The sequence below is a fragment of the Mus pahari genome, chromosome 5 (assembly GCF_900095145.1).
Source record: "Mus pahari chromosome 5, PAHARI_EIJ_v1.1, whole genome shotgun sequence".
Classification (NCBI taxonomy): Eukaryota; Metazoa; Chordata; class Mammalia; order Rodentia; family Muridae; genus Mus; species Mus pahari.
Window position 1 is genome coordinate 105,442,421 of NC_034594.1, and position 15,172 is coordinate 105,457,592.

General features: G+C 46.6%; 1 protein-coding gene across 2 annotated transcripts in view; it reads left to right on the forward strand.

Moving 5' to 3' along the window:
* Eif2d (eukaryotic translation initiation factor 2D) overlaps window positions 1–14,982 on the forward strand; it is a 21,398-nt gene extending 6,416 nt beyond the window's left edge. Inside the window, exons 6-15 of one of the 2 annotated variants that reach the window (XM_021199422.1) lie at window positions 850–1,064; window positions 1,642–1,759; window positions 4,361–4,406; window positions 5,110–5,213; window positions 5,327–5,476; window positions 5,826–5,915; window positions 6,763–6,858; window positions 9,149–9,269; window positions 12,421–12,595; window positions 14,800–14,974. In XM_021199422.1, the coding sequence (XP_021055081.1) occupies window positions 850–1,064; window positions 1,642–1,759; window positions 4,361–4,406; window positions 5,110–5,213; window positions 5,327–5,476; window positions 5,826–5,915; window positions 6,763–6,858; window positions 9,149–9,269; window positions 12,421–12,595; window positions 14,800–14,867 (1,183 nt within the window). In that variant the 3' untranslated portion in view covers window positions 14,868–14,974. Of the gene's footprint in view, window positions 1–849; window positions 1,065–1,641; window positions 1,760–4,360; window positions 4,407–5,109; window positions 5,214–5,326; window positions 5,477–5,825; window positions 5,916–6,762; window positions 6,859–9,148; window positions 9,270–12,420; window positions 12,596–14,799 lie in introns of both variants that reach the window. The other variant, XM_021199424.2, reaches the window with a different exon arrangement.
* Window positions 14,983–15,172: the final 190 nt, after the last annotated feature.

Below are 15,172 nucleotides of genomic sequence, written 5' to 3' on the forward strand. Positions count from 1 at the left end.
CTCTGTGTAGCCTTGGCTGTCCTGGAACTCACACTGTAGACCAGGCTGGCCTCGAACTCAGAAATCCGCCTGCCTCTGCCTCCCGAGTGCTGGGATTGAAGGCGTGCGCCACCACGCCCGGCACCACACCTGGTTCTTGTATTTTGTGTTTTGTATTTTTTAGTCAGGGTTTCTCTGTATAGCCCTGGCTGTCCTGGACCTTGCTTTGTAGGTCAGGCTGGCCTCAAATTCACAGAGATCTGCCTGCCTCGGCCTCTCTGCCTCTCTGCCTCTCTGCCTCTCTGCCTCTGCCCAAGTACTGGTTAAAGACAAGCACCATCACCACCCAGCTCATATTTAACTCATGGCGGTTTACTAGCTTTTGCTCTTATGAAGGAAACATTTTTAGAGGTTATTTTAACTGCTTTCTTTTTCCTTTATCTGTTATATTGAGAATCGACTTGGGATGTTGCCAGTTAGCAAACATTTTACAGCTAAGCTCTTCAGAGAGAGAGAGAGAGAGAGAGAGAGAGAGAGAGAGAGAGAGAGAGAGAGAGAGAGAGAGAGAGAGAGAGAGAGAGAGAGAGAGTGAGTGAGAGTGTGTTTTGGAAGCAGCTAGCCTGGACTCTGCAGAGGACAGCTAGCCTGGGTGCATTGCAGAGCAGAGGACTTTTTCTGGGCTCAGAATAATTGAGTCGAGCTGAGATGAGCACACATGGCTTGGCTGCCTGGGGTGCCTGTCTGTCTGTCTGTCTGGGTTCTTCTGTTTGTTGGCTCTACTGACTTTAACCACCTGATTTGACTGCCCTGATCAGGGTAGGGCGAGTGTTGTAGCTACTGCTTGGTGTTTCTGACATCAGATTTTTCCAGGAGATCTGGAGACAAGTCCTCTCCACCTGCCATTGCCCCACTGGACCCCACAGATAGCTGCGAAGAGAAGGTGCACCTTGGTCTGCAAGGAAACCTGAGGAGCCTGACCCTGGAGGGAGAGGAGGAGAATGGGCAGGTTCCTCTCCCAGAAGCCTCTGAGAACAGCAGCTCCAGGGCCCTAAGCCAGGATTCCTTGGACGGCAAGCCCCTTCAGGGTATGGCTTAGGGGTGGAAAGCCCAGGCCTGTCTTTCATATTAGAATGGCATTGCTGTTCTTGGAGAGGAGGGCAGAACCCTTCTTTGGATGTGCAGTAGTTCTGTACTTCTTACATAAATCATGCCCCTATGAGCCTGCCTGCCTGTCTGTCTGTCTGCCATTTGTATAGTTTGAGCCATGAGCCCTTCGGGCTTCTGGCCCTAACTTCTCTGCATGAGTGCGGCACTGTGGATTTGGTCCTTCCTGTGGGGCTAACCCTTAGAGGATCAGTGCTCAGGAGTCTGGAAGAGGCCCAGTGAGATAGCTCAATAGGCAGCAGGTAAAAGCACTTGGTGCAAGCCTGACTACCTGAGTTCAATCCCCAGAGCTAACCCATGGAGGAAGGAGCGGAGCCGACTTGGGAAGTCCAACTTCAGACTGCCAGTCACACTACAGTGTGTGAGCACACACATAAAAGTCTGCAACCTGGGAGCTTTGGTGTTAAGCCTAGGTGATGAGAGGGGCCAGAGAGTCTGCAGTGTGCCCAGGCAGTGTTCAAGCCTCAGGAAGGGTGTGGTTCTTTCCTTTCCTTGCAGAGCAAATGGATGATCTGTTACTGCAGTGCTTCCTGCATGCCCTGAAGAGTCGAGTCAAGAAAGCTGACCTCCCGTTGCTCACCAGCACTTTCCTTGGCAGTCACATGTTCTCATGCTGGTACGGAAGGCACTGCTGGGTGGGGGCTTCGAACGCAGCCTCACAGTTGTTCTTGGTGGTAAAGGAAGGTGTGGTGGTAGAAGTTGGCTGAGTGACATGCTGTGGGAAGGGCAGAGCAGAAAGTCAGTCTGGCAAGTAAATTAGGTTCTTGGCTTTAACAATTTTATCCAGTGAAAGGATCCTTAGATTAAAATTCTCAAGATCCTCTGACTGCTCATCCTGCTGAGGTGTTTCTGAGCTGTCTCTTATGAATTAGGTACCATAGCATACACTACAGGAGTCCCCAAACAGCCTTTGTCAGGAAGCTTTCTGTACTACCCCACCCTTCCTGGGAGGAGAATAGGTATGAAGCCTACCCCACTGAGAGTGTAGCCACCAGGAAAGGGGGTGTTGACTTTGAAGGTGGAGCCAGTCAGGTTCAGCTCCCACCTCCTCAGCATTTTTTTCTTTTTTGTTGTTTTCGAGACAGGGTTTCTCTGTATAGCCCTGGCTGTCCTGGAGCTCACTCTGTAGACCAGACTGGCCTTGAACTCAGAAATCCGCCTGCCTCTGCCCCCCAAGTGCTGGGATTAAAGGCATGCGCCACCACTGCCCAGTTGTGAGGGTCTTTTCTGAATATCCCACAACTGGAATGTGGCTCAGGCCTGTAATTGCAAGGCTAAGGTAAGAGAGAGAGAAGTGAATTAAAAGGCTAACATGAGCTCTTCAGTGAGTGTCAGTCAGCTAGAATCTGCCTTTAACATGAATGAGATGGCTCAGCAGTTAGAGCACTGGCTGCTCTTCCAGATGTCCTGTCCTGATTTCAATTCCCAGCAACCACATGGTGGCTCACAACCACCTGTAATGGAATCTGATGCCCTCTTCTGGTGCGCCTTAAGACAGCTAGCTACGGGCTGGTGAGATGGCTCAGTGGGTCAGAGCACTCGACTGCTCTTCCAAAGGTCCGGAGTTCAAATCCCAGCAACCACATGGTGGCTCATAACCATCCGTAACAAGATCCAACGCCCTCTTCTGGAGTGTCTGAAAACAGCTACAGTGTACTTACATATAATAAATAAATCAATCTTTAAAAAAAAAAAAAAAAAAAAAAAAAAAAGACAGCTAGCTACAATATACTCATATAAATAAAGTAAATTAAAAAAAACATTTAGCTGGACGGTGGTGGCGCATGCCTTTAATCCCAGCACTTGGGAGGCAGAGGCAGGCGGATTTGTGAGTTCCAGGACAGCCAGGGCTACATAGAGAAACCCTGTCTCGAAAAACTAAAACCAAAACCAAAAACAAAAAAAACCATTTAGTCGGGCAGTGGTGGCATACGCCTTTATCCCAGCACTTGGAAGGCAGAGACAAGCAGATTTCTGAGTTCGAGGCCAGCCTGGTCTACAAAGTGAGTTCGAGGACAGCCAGGGCAATACAGAGAAACCCTGTCTCGAAAAACCTGAAAAAAAAAAAAAAAAAAAAAAAAAAGAAACCAATTTAGTGTAACACCGATACAATAACCATATTCTAATATTCTAAAAAAAAAAAAAAAAAAAGTGAGTGAATGAGTGAGTGAGTGAGTGAATGAAACCACCCAATGGCTCTGCCTTTTAAATAAATAGATAAACAGCAAACAGTAGAAGCCATTCCTGGCATACTCCTAGCCTGCTCTGCTTCACAGCATGTGCTGTGCTTTTTTGAGACTCTTGTGTTTTTGAAAATGGTAATTAATCCAATCTCTCACTGTCTACTCATGGCCTTAAGGCACCCAGGTCAGTGGTGCTGTTGGGATCCTTGGCAGTTTGTCTTGTCCACAGTGGGTTGCAAATGACTTGGAAATGGGCTTCCAGAACGTTTTCTTGGACAGGTCTTGCGTGGGTTCTAGGATGGTCTCCCTGACAGTCCCACAGCTACTGAATGTTAGGTTTTAAGAGAAAATGTAAGTCCCGAGGAGAGAGAGAAATCACAGCTTTCATTAGGAACCTCTGTCCCCAGTTACTCTAAAACTGCTTTTACGGCAGACATCAGTAGACTGTTTCTATGAAGAGGCAGACAGTAAATAATTGAGTGTTTCAGGCTGCTGTGGTCGCTGTTTTAAGGACTGATGTGACTGAAGACAACAGAGAGAATGTGGCTGGGCCAATAGGCTCCAGAGTGCAGTTGGATGAACTCTGCTATAGCCTTGGCTTCCCTTCCCTTGGGGTGAGCTTGCTTTTGGTAAGGCTCACTTTGAAGTGGAACTTGTGAGGCTATAGGAGATTTGGTGTGAGGGGACTCTACAGCTGTCTGTTCACAGTGGCCACTAATCACATGTGGCAAATTACATTTAAATTACAGTTCAGCTTCCCAATCACAGTAGGCATTTCAAGTGTTTGATGGTCACATGGATGGCTAGTGACTGTCATATTAGACAGAGATGCTCCATTACCACAAAAGTGCCATTGGAGAGTTCTGACTCACAGTAGCCTATCATCCCTGGCTATCTCTGATATGGGACTGGGTAGAGAGCTCTAGAATTGTGGACTCTTTTGGACTATGGGGGTAGGGTGGGGACAGCCTGAGAAGGTCACTTTGTGTCAGGCAGGTACCAAACCTTTTAACTTGCCTTTTTATCTGTTCTAGTCCTGAGGGACAGCAACTGGATATAAAGAAGTCAAGCTATAAAAAGGTAAGTGCCTGCACCTTCTTTGCAGGTCTACACAGTCATGTAGGAGTACATGTGATGTAAGATGGATATGGGAAGCTTTGTAGACGGGGCTCAAGCTAGAACTTAGAAGCCTCGTGATTTTTGGTGTAATGGGAAATAATGAGACTCTCCTTGGGCCGAAGCACCCACTCCTCTCTCCCCTGTGGCTCCTTTCTATCTGATAAGAGTCTGACAGCGTCACCAATTAGTTTAGCAGCTTTTTTAAAAGTTAATTTTATTTTTAATTATGTGTAGATGTGTGAGTGCTGGTGCCAGAGGAGGCTTCCAGAGCTGGGGTTACAGGCAGTTGTGAGCCACTCAGTATGGGTGCTGGGAAACAGACTTGGGTCCTCTGCAAGAGCAGTGTGAGCTCTTGCCCACTGAGCGCCCAGGGTGAGCTCTTGACTACTGAGCCCCCAGGGTGACTGCTCAGCTGTCTCTCCAGCCCCCAGGGTGAGCTCTTGCCCACTGAGCCCCCAGGGTGAGCTCTTGACTGCTGAGTCGTCTCTCCAGCCCTCTATCAGTAGCTCCTCAAGTTGCAGGCGTGTTTGTAGTTTTGGTTCCTAGTCTAATGGGAACCAACTGGGTCACAATGCTCCAGTCCCCACCTCGCAGCATACCTGGCCCTCCTAGGTGCTCCATGGGCAGGGTCAGTGAAGTCCCCTATACTGGCCTCTCTTCCCAGCTCTCTAAGTTCCTGCAGCACATGCAGCAGGAGCAGATTGTCCAGGTCAAGGAGCTGAGCAAAGGGGTGGAGAGCATTGTGGCTGTGGACTGGAGGCACCCAAGGTAAGTGCAGGGCCTGTCACCGCAGCTCAGTTGATTTAAGGCCACTGGGCCACAGACCCAGACTGCCAAGGCACTGGTGTAATGTGTGCTTTTGTTTTCTTTGCTGGGTTCAGGATCACGTCTTTCGTCATCCCCGAGCCTTCCCTGACTTCCCAGACTGTCCAGGAAGTTACCAGGGAACAGCCCTATCTCCCTCCAGATATAAAATCCCTCTACTGTGTCCCAGCCAACATGACCCAGCTCTTCCTGGAGTCTGGCCACAAGTGAGTTTTGGGGAGAATCCCTTTTCTCCCTACATGGTCTGCCTGCACTTTCCCCTCATCTTGAGTAGTGTTTTCCTGTGACTGGCACACCTGCCCTGCCCACCTTCCTTCTAAATGCAGTATCACACCTCCCTTCCTGGGGGTGGCTTTTTGGGTTAGGTAAATGAGAGATTAGGCCTCTCAATCTGCAGTTGCATTTCATGTAGCCCTGCCTGCCTCCCTTAGGGAAAGCAGAAAAGGAAAGTGCGAGCCAAGGAAAGTGCCCTGTTAGTCAGGGAGTGTGAATGTTTGCAGTTGTACCCCAGGTCCAGCTTGAACTAACTAACCTCTGGTTACTTCTCTCTCCTAGGAAGGGGAGCACCCTTGAGGGCAGCGAGGTCCGAAGGATCATCACTGACTATGCCAAGAGAAACAGCCTGGTGGATACAGACAACAGAAAGTGAGTGGCATGAGCCTCAGAATGGACTCTTGTTTGGTCGGGGCTTCATCTTTACAGACAGACAGTAGGAGTTCAACCCTCAGGACCCACACGGTAGAGAAAACCAACTTCTGCAAATTGTTCCACCTATGCACCTAGCATTGTGCACCTGTACACACAGAGACATATACATAAATGTAAGAACTTTAAAATTAAAGGATGGGGAGGAGTCTTGTAACGAGACTAGATAATTACAGCGGCTTAGAAACAGGCAGATTCAGTGTTTGTAAACCCTGGGCTGTTGCCTGGGATTCAGATCAATCACACGGTGTCAGCATGGTCCATAAACTGAATACACACATCTCACGTATGTCTGCCACTGATGTTCAAGTGCATATTGCTGTTGTCAGAAAAAAGGCAACTTTGAAAAAGTATTAAAGTCATTGTGGCTTTTTGCTATGACTTTTCTTTATAAATTGCTATAGATGGCACGCTACTAGCCCTAAGTTCTTCCTTTAACTATATGGGTCTCTGGGATGTTATGTAACAGCTCAGTCCATATATACATTGTAATGACCACAATACCATATCCATCCTTCCTTCCTTCCTTCCTCGCTAGCCTGTTGACTGAATCAAGCCTTGAAAGCTATGATCACACAGCAGAACTGAGCTAAGAGTCCTGGTTACTCCTATGTTCTTCCACCACTTACTCCTCTTTGTCCTCCCATTGGTTGGCCTTCCTGCCCGATGGCCTCTGGTCCCACAGCTCAGTGATCTGGATGGCGCAGAGGGCACAAATGACGGGTGCTCTCACTTTGGTTGCAATGGTCGATCTGAAATTGCCTTAATGCCTCTGTTTTCCCTTTAGTCTGGTGAAGTTGGACCCTATCTTATGTGACTGCGTCTTAGAGAAAAATGAGCAGCACTTGGTCACAAAGCTCCCATGGGACTGTCTCCTGACCAGGTAACAGGGACCAGGAGTCCCTTTCAACTTTGCTGCACCACTGTCCTTATCATTTACCACAGAATTTCACAATGGTCCCCACCATCTTTAGCCTGGACCTGTGGCAGAAACGTGAGTGATTGAGTTCAGCTCTCCAGTACCCATGTAACAGCCAGCTGTTGCGGGGTCCGTGTTAACCACACTGTCTGGGAACAGGGAACAGGGTTCATTCGCTTGCCAGCTCAGCTGGGCTGATGAGCTTAGGTGCAATGACAGATTCTGCCTCAAAACAAGGTAGAGGGTGGTTGAAGAACCCAGAATTGACTGGGACTTGACGTGCCTGCATCCACAGATATCCATATCAAGTACATACATACCTTCTGCCTATACAAATCATCGATTCTTTTTATTATTTTATTTTATTTTTTATTTTTTGTTTTTTCGAGACAGGGTTTCTCTGTATAGCCCTGGCTGTCCTGGAACTCACTCTGTAGACCAGGCTGGCCTTGAACTCAGAAATCCGCCTGCCTCTGCCTCCCAAGTGCTGGGATTAAAGGTGTGTGCCATCACACCCAGCTAAATCATCACTATTTTTTTTTTTTAAAGATTTATTTATTTTTATTTATTATATGTAAGTACAGTACACTGTAGCTGTCTTCAAACACTCCAGAAGAGGGCACCAGATTTTGTTACGGATGGTTATGAGCCACCATGTGGTTGTTGGGATTTGAACTCCGGACCTTCGGAAGAGCAGTTGGGTGCTCTTACCCACTGAGCCATCTCACCAGCCCTAAATCATCACTATTAAGTCTGACTTTCTTTCCAAAAACATAGACTCGAGTAATTCTGATAAGGAGAGCTTTGGTGACAGTTTGAGCCATTATGACTTAGAAGAACATGAAAGAGAGAAAAGAAACATTAACTAGAAATAATAAGAATAAAAGAATTACTTAAGGCTGGGGAGTTGTCTTCAAAGGAAAAGAATCTTAATATTTTTTTCTGTAGAACCATAGCTGAAAATAATTCCTACTGGGTCCAGCAAAGTGTGTAGCTCATGCAGACTATCCTGTTCCTGAGTCTATTGGAGCACAGCCTCATCTAGTAAAGGGTTAGGTGTTCTGTGCTGTGATGGCAGAGTTGAGTTGGCTTTCTGTTTTTGTATTTTGTTTTGTTTGTTTTGAGACGAGCTCACCACATAGCTTAAGTTGGCCATGAATTTGTGCCGCTGGGTGCAGGCATGAGCTGCTGTAGAGTTGCATGTTCTATGAAGATACATTATTATTATTACAGATTGCTGGGAGGTGGCTCAGTGGGTGAAGCATAAGCGTCCGAGTGAATTCCAGAACCCAGGTAGTGCCAGGTGTGCCGCCTCTGTAATCCTAGTCCTGTGATTGATGGAGCCAGACATAAAGATCCCTGGCAGGAAGCTCATGGGTCAGAAAGCCTAGTGTCTCTAGCTGAGAAAGCATAAGGACCATGTTCCAAACAGTGAAAGCTGAGGAATGTGACCTCCACGCATGGGTGCACCATGCCATGCAGATGCCTGCACTCATTCACATACACACACAGATATGCATGCATTCACTTCATACACACGCAGACTATTAAGTAAAAACTGCATTTGCTAGAATATGTGACACATGTGAAACAGTGTGTGGAGGCTGGAAGCTGGTAGGGAACACTTTTTTTTTTTTGAGACGGGGTTCCTCTGTGTAGCCCTGGCTGTCCTGGAGCTCACTCTGTAGGCTGACCTCGAACTCAGAAATCCGCCTGCCTCTGCCTCTGCCTCTGCCTCCCAAGTGCTGGGATTAAAGACATGCACCACCACGCCCGGCAGGAAGCACTTTTTGAGACAAGTAGTAACCTCCTCAGAGGGGGCAGCAGATTACCAGGAGGTCCAGGTGCTCAAGTCACTGATGTTCCTGTCTCGAAGTCAATGGATGTCAACTCTGGCTACACTGTGAGGAGCTTTGAGACACTGAGTTCTTTGGTCTGTGGTTCTGTTCCCCAGGGGGTGTCAGTGCTTCTAATCTGCAGCCAGTTACAAATCAGTGTGCTGCAAAAACTTGCACCCAGTGCTCATGGTTGTAGGATGCAGAGAGATGCTGTCTGATGCTATTTATTTGTTTGGGTTTTTTTTGAGACAGGGTTTCTCTGTATAGCCCTGGCTGTCCTGGAACTCACTTATTAGACCAGGCTGGCCTCGAACTCAGAAATCCGCCTGCCTCTGCCTCCCGGATGCTGGGATTAAAGGCATGCGCCACCACGCCCGGCTGCCTTCATCTATTTATAACTCAAATTCTCATTTTAGGTGTTTGAAAAATATGCAGCCTGCCTACCAAGTGACATTTCCTGGCCAGGAACCCATTCTAAAGAAAGGGAAACTCTGCCCAATTGATATCACCCTTGCACTGAAGACTTATAATAAAAAGGTAATTTAAAATCTATTGGAGCTGGGAGCTGTGCAGCTCAGTCACAGCATTTGCTTAGCCTATGCCAAAACCTTGGGTTCCACCCCTACCACCACCCTGAAAAGAAAGATCCAGAGTTTGGGAATGGTAGCTTAGTTTCCCTGCTAAGGTCTGATTTTCTGATGTGATTGGAAACTTTGGTTTGGAAGAGCATGCTGTGTGCCTTCACTGGTCCTGGGTGAAAGGTGTCATTAAACCACTCCCTCCTGGCTTCTGGAAACTTGTACTAAGAAACTTGCTAGAGCCTGTTTGAAAAGTGAATACCATTTTAGTGTGGGTTTTTTCCTTGATACTACTTTATTGGCCTCTGTCTCTTACAGTCTACCTCTTGGGCCTTGCTCAGTGAAAACAGCTTGTAAACATTGTGTCTTGTGAACATGAAATTGTAAGGAGCAAATTATAGCTGCCCTCAAAACATGTTGAACACTGTCCTCTGTCTGCCAAAGGCACACCCTTGGTCTGCAAAGCTAGGGGAGAGACAGAGATAGAAATCCCGAACGCCCAGGCTTGCGCTCAAAATGGAGGACTTGGCTGAGGCTTTGTAATTCCAGTGCGGCCTTTTCTCATTTCTTGAGCTTGAGCATCTTCTTGAACTTTCTAGTGCCTCAGTTTTCTTCTGTGAAGACTGGAGGTAATACTTGCCTTGTGAGTTACTTCAGTGGTCAAATGAAGGCTGTGTGTAGGCTAAGCACTTAGCAAGAAGTAGCCCCTAAAGGAGAACCATGCATGTTAATCTTGATTAGCAACAATCCCATGCCAGACAATACACCAAATGCTTTTGTGTATCTAAAGACCAAATCTTGTATTCATAATGCAACTGTCTGAAACTGAAGTTGGTGTTTCATAAAGTGATGCGTTGTTTCCTGGAGGTCTGCAGGTCAAGAGTTTTTGTTTTTTGTTTTATTTTGGTTTGAGGAGGGTTTTTTTTTTTTGGCCACTTGTTGGGGAAGATGCAGTCAGGGTCTCATGTATCAGAGAGGAGACTGGCTTTCTAATGTGACCTCTTAAAGCCTCTTTGAATCTAAGAGCATGTCTGCAGTCCCCTGCAAGCACATAGCCTTTCAAAGGACACTGTATAGCAGCCCTCCCCAGCCTCCCTGATGGTAAGCCTTTATCATCTCTAGCTGTCTCAAAGCAAGAGAGGGATTGTCATTTTTACACACAGATTTTTAATTTTGTGTGTCGTGTGTTTTGCCTTATGCATGTCTTTGTGCCGTGTATGCCTGGTGCCTGTGTAGGCTGGAGGAGAGTGTCAGATCCCCTAAGACTGAGGTCATAGAGAGTTGTGAGCCACCATGAGGTTGCTGGGAATTGAACCTGAGTCCTCTGGAAGAGTAGTTAGTGTTCTTAACCACTGAGCCATCTTTCCAGCCCTGGGTTGTGGTTTTTATTACTATTTTTATAAAGGATTTATTAATTTCTATTTTGTGTCTGTGGGTTTTTTATCTGCATGTGTGTCTGGATACCACATGTATGCAGTTCCCATGGAGGCCAGAGAGGGCATCAGATGGAGTTAAAAGGTTGTGGGCTGCCCTGTGGTTGCTGGGAAGAGCAGCGAGTGCTGATAACCACTGAGCCACCTCTGACCCTGAGTGTGATCTTTTTTTAAAAAATTTATTTATTTATTATATGTAAGTACACTGTAGCTGTCCTCAGACACCCCAGAAGAGGGAGTCAGATCTTGTTAAGGATGGTTGTGAGCCACCATGTGGTTGCTGGGATTTGAACTCTGCACCTTTGGAAGAGCAGTCGGGTGCTCTTACCCACTGAGCCATCTCACCAGCCCCCTGAGTGTGATCTTTAAACAGTGTCAATGCTTTCCTTTTTTGTCCCGACGTCACACTCTTCTCATTTGTTGCTAATAACAGAAAAGGGCCATGTTGTTGACTAGCTATGTGATCTTAAGGGACTGTTGTACAAAACATTTTATTATCATTATCATCAACATTGTCATCACCATTTTTGGGGGTTAGGGATGGGCGGTGTGCATGCTTCAGTGCATGTATGGAAGTCAGAGGTCAACTTTGCGGAGTTGCTTCTCTCCATCTCCCTTTATGTGGGTCCCAGGCACAGAGTTCAGGTCGCCAGGCTTGTGCAACAAGCACCTTTACCCACAGAGCCATCTCGCCAGCTGTCAGTTTCTCTTTCAGTTGAGGTCATAGCTTTGCTTTTATGTTTAAAACATTCCTTATCTCACACAGCCTGGTGGGACCTGCCTCTAATCCCAGCTTCCAGGAAGCAAAGGCAGGTAAATCCCAGAGTTAGACACCAGCCTGGTCTGTAAGAGAGTTTGAAGCTAGTCAGAGAGACTTATTTGAGACTCTGTCTTAAAAATCAAAAAGCATCCCAGCACTCGGGAGGCAGAGGCAGGCGGATTTATGAGTTCGAGGCCAGCCTGGTCTACAGAGTGAGTTCCAGGACAGCCAGGGCTATACAGAGAAACCCTGTCTCAAAAAAACAAAAACAAAAACAAAAAAAGAGCAGTCCTTAGCCTTTGGAGATACATACTAAAATATCTATATATGAAATGATTTGGGGGAAAAAAAAAGAAAGGATCGTAAGTGTAGGGTTTGTTATAAAATTATGTAGGAGCCAGGAGTGGATGGGGTGCGGGTAAACTCAGACTGACCATGAGTTCACAACTGTCGAGATTGGGAATGGGTGTGTATTCCATCACACTGCTGTACCGTAGCTAACTTTGAAACTAGGTCTCCTAATATAGCCTTAGCTGGTCTAGAACTTGTTATGTAGACTAGGCTGTCCTCAAACTCTTAACTTTCTGAGATCCATCTGCCTCTGCCTACTAAGTGTTGGGATTAAACGTGTATATCGCCATGCTTGGCACCATACTATTTTACTTATATCTTAAATTCCCCATGGCTAAAAACCCTTAAATATATGTCATAGGTAAGATAGAATATCTGCTAACACATATATTGAATGAGGTAGAGAAGGTCATTTTAGAAACATGAAAGTATAAACTATTCGGACAGAAAGGCGCCAGAGTTCCAGGGATAGAGAACCATCATGGAATATGGGTGAAGTGGCTGCCCAAAGGTCCTTAGAGTTGAGAACATACCACAAACACCCACTGTCAGCTTCCTGTCCTCAGGTGACTGTGGTCCGGAACTTGGAGACCTATGGTCTAGATCCGTGCTCAGTGGCTGCCATTCTCCAGCAGCGATGTCAGGCCAGCACCATCGTCTCTCCTGCCCCTGGGTCCAAAGACAGTCTGCAGGTGCAGGTCCAGGGAAACCAGATCCACCACCTTGGCCAGCTATTGCTTGGTGAGTAGCCCTTCTGAGAAGACACATTGGGCGGCCTAGCAACGCTCTTGCCTCTGACTCACTTGAGTCTAACCATCTTAACTGTGTCTATACAGTCTTTATAGTGGGTCTACTTCACAGTGGTGCAAGAGATAGACATTCCATAGAAACTGTACTTAGGTTTTCTCTTCCAGATCTAGCATTGCCTAGACAGTCCGATGAATGCTAGGTAGCAGCAGCAAGTGTCTCCACCCCCCCACCAGTCATGTGACTCTAGTGGAGACACAAGCAGAGCACCACATTATGCTGAGCACTTAGCTAAGGTGTGCCCTCTTGGCTGGGTTATGTGCCTTCTCAATTCGCCACATTCTCATTCTCTCTCTCTCTCTCTCTCTCTCTCTCTCTCTTTTAATTAAAGTAATTTTATCTGCACATGGGTGTTTTGCTTGCATGTATGTCTGTGCACCATGTGTGTGCCTGGTGCCCTCAGAGGGCAGAAGAGTGCATCAGATCCCCCGAAACTGGAGTTTTAGATGTGAGCTGCAGTTTTGAGCTATCAGGTGGATTCTGGGAGTTGAACCTGGATCCTCTGGAAGGACAGTAAATGCTCTCAACTGCTGAGCCATCTCTCCAGCTCCTCAGTTTACCCTATTTTCAACTTACAATGGGTGTAAAATGGGACATGACCTCATCAAGGAGCAATAGTCTATGCATTCATGAGTTGAGTACACAGACATACGAGTTTGTAGCAGTGAGCAGATGAAACCAGTGTTTGCACCAAAGCTTTCAGAATCGCTATTCTCTGGCATACATATTCTTAGCTTTCCTTCTGATCTTCCCTTTCTAGAAATGATGTGGTGAGCCCTGGCAGTGCCTGGAGCTCAGCGGTGCTGACAGGGATCTCTTTGCTTATAACTATGCTGCAAGACTGTTGCCTGTATTGCAGATGGGAAAACTGAGATCCAGCGAAACTCAGTACCTTGCTGCCTGGAACTCACCTAACTCTTGAGTACTGTAGCTGGGCTCTGAATCTTTTTATTCTTTGGAGCCAAAATTCTTTTGATTCCCTCTGGGTCTTTAGCTTCTTCTTTGTCCTTCATTTAAGTCCTCCTCAGTTCTGCCTCAGTCAGCTCTCTAAAGTAAATATAATCTTGTTGCTCTCCCTATAGAGCCTTTGTGTCTTCTTTGTGCCTTCAGGAACAAGCCCCTCCTAGCCTGCCTTGTTTTTCCTGCAGGCTTTCTTCCTCCTCCTTACACATCCTAACTCTACTCCAGCTAGTTTCCTACTGTTCACAAATACCCCTGCTTTTTGCCTTCTGTTCCCTTGCCTTGTGTACCTCATAGCCCTGGTCTTGTCTGTCCTCACTGCTCACTGGCTCAGCTCAGGGGTAGTGCCCATTTCCCTTTGACAGTGGCAAAACTTACTAGCATTAGTGCTTCTTGATTGTGTTGACGTTTCTGATTAGTATCCAATCAGACACTAATTTTTTTTCTGTAATGTCTGAACCTTCTGCAAAATATAACTTGAGATAGGCATTGTGTCTCGACTGGCACATAGCACATGCTTAATAAGTAGAGTTTTCTCATGTCTATGACAGTCCACAGCAATTCACGTCCTTCATTGAGCTTCTGTATGTGAAGAGCCCATGTGGTGGCTTGGGACTAAGAACATCATGCGCCAGATCAGAGCTTAGGCCTTCTCTCTCAGTACATCTAGATCAATGGTTCTTAGCCTGTGGATTGTGACTCCTTTGGGGGTTGAGTGGCCCATTCATTGAAATTGCCCAAGACTACCAGGGAAAACAGATATTTACAGTATGATTCATAACAGTAGCAAATACAATTATGAAGTAGCAATGAAAATAATTTTATGATTGGGAATCACTACACCATGAGGAGCTATATTAAAGGGTCACAGCAGTAGGAAGGTTTAGAACCACTGATCTAGATGTAGCCAGAAGGTATAAACAACCAAAATACACTCTTCATCCTCAGTGTGTGGTAAATGATCCAACTGAGAAGGTGTCACCAGAGATGAGCTTGAACGGGATGTGGAGGGTGTGTCATGTATTAGAAAAACAGGGACAGCAGGGAGGAGCACACTGGGCTTAATGGATAGGGAGGGGCAGGAGGTTACAGGGCCCAAGGGACATGGGAAGCAGGGACAGACGGGCAGTAGGGACTTGAGACCAGGCTCGGCTGAAGGTTTTCTTTTTGGATTGTAGAAGAGTATCGGCTCCCTGGAAAATACATCCAAGGCCTAGAAAAGGCCCCCAAACCTGGCAAGAAGTGACAGACTCATTATATGCAGTGGACCCCATGGGAACCCAGGTTCTGAACTGGTAACTGATATGAGCAGTTTCGACTTTTGCAAATAAAAACTGTAATTCTTTACTGAAAGCTTTCATTTCTAATCTAAATCTGAATCACTCTTCTGTTTTACTTAGTGAAAATGTTCGTGTGGTTTCTGTGATTTAGTTGGTGCACTATGATAGAAGCAGGGCAGTCCATCCAGAGTGCAGCAGCAGAGTGCTCCTGCTTCTAAAGCCCTCTACCAGATTGTCCCCAGCTCCTACTTACTGCTCCTACAACCCAATT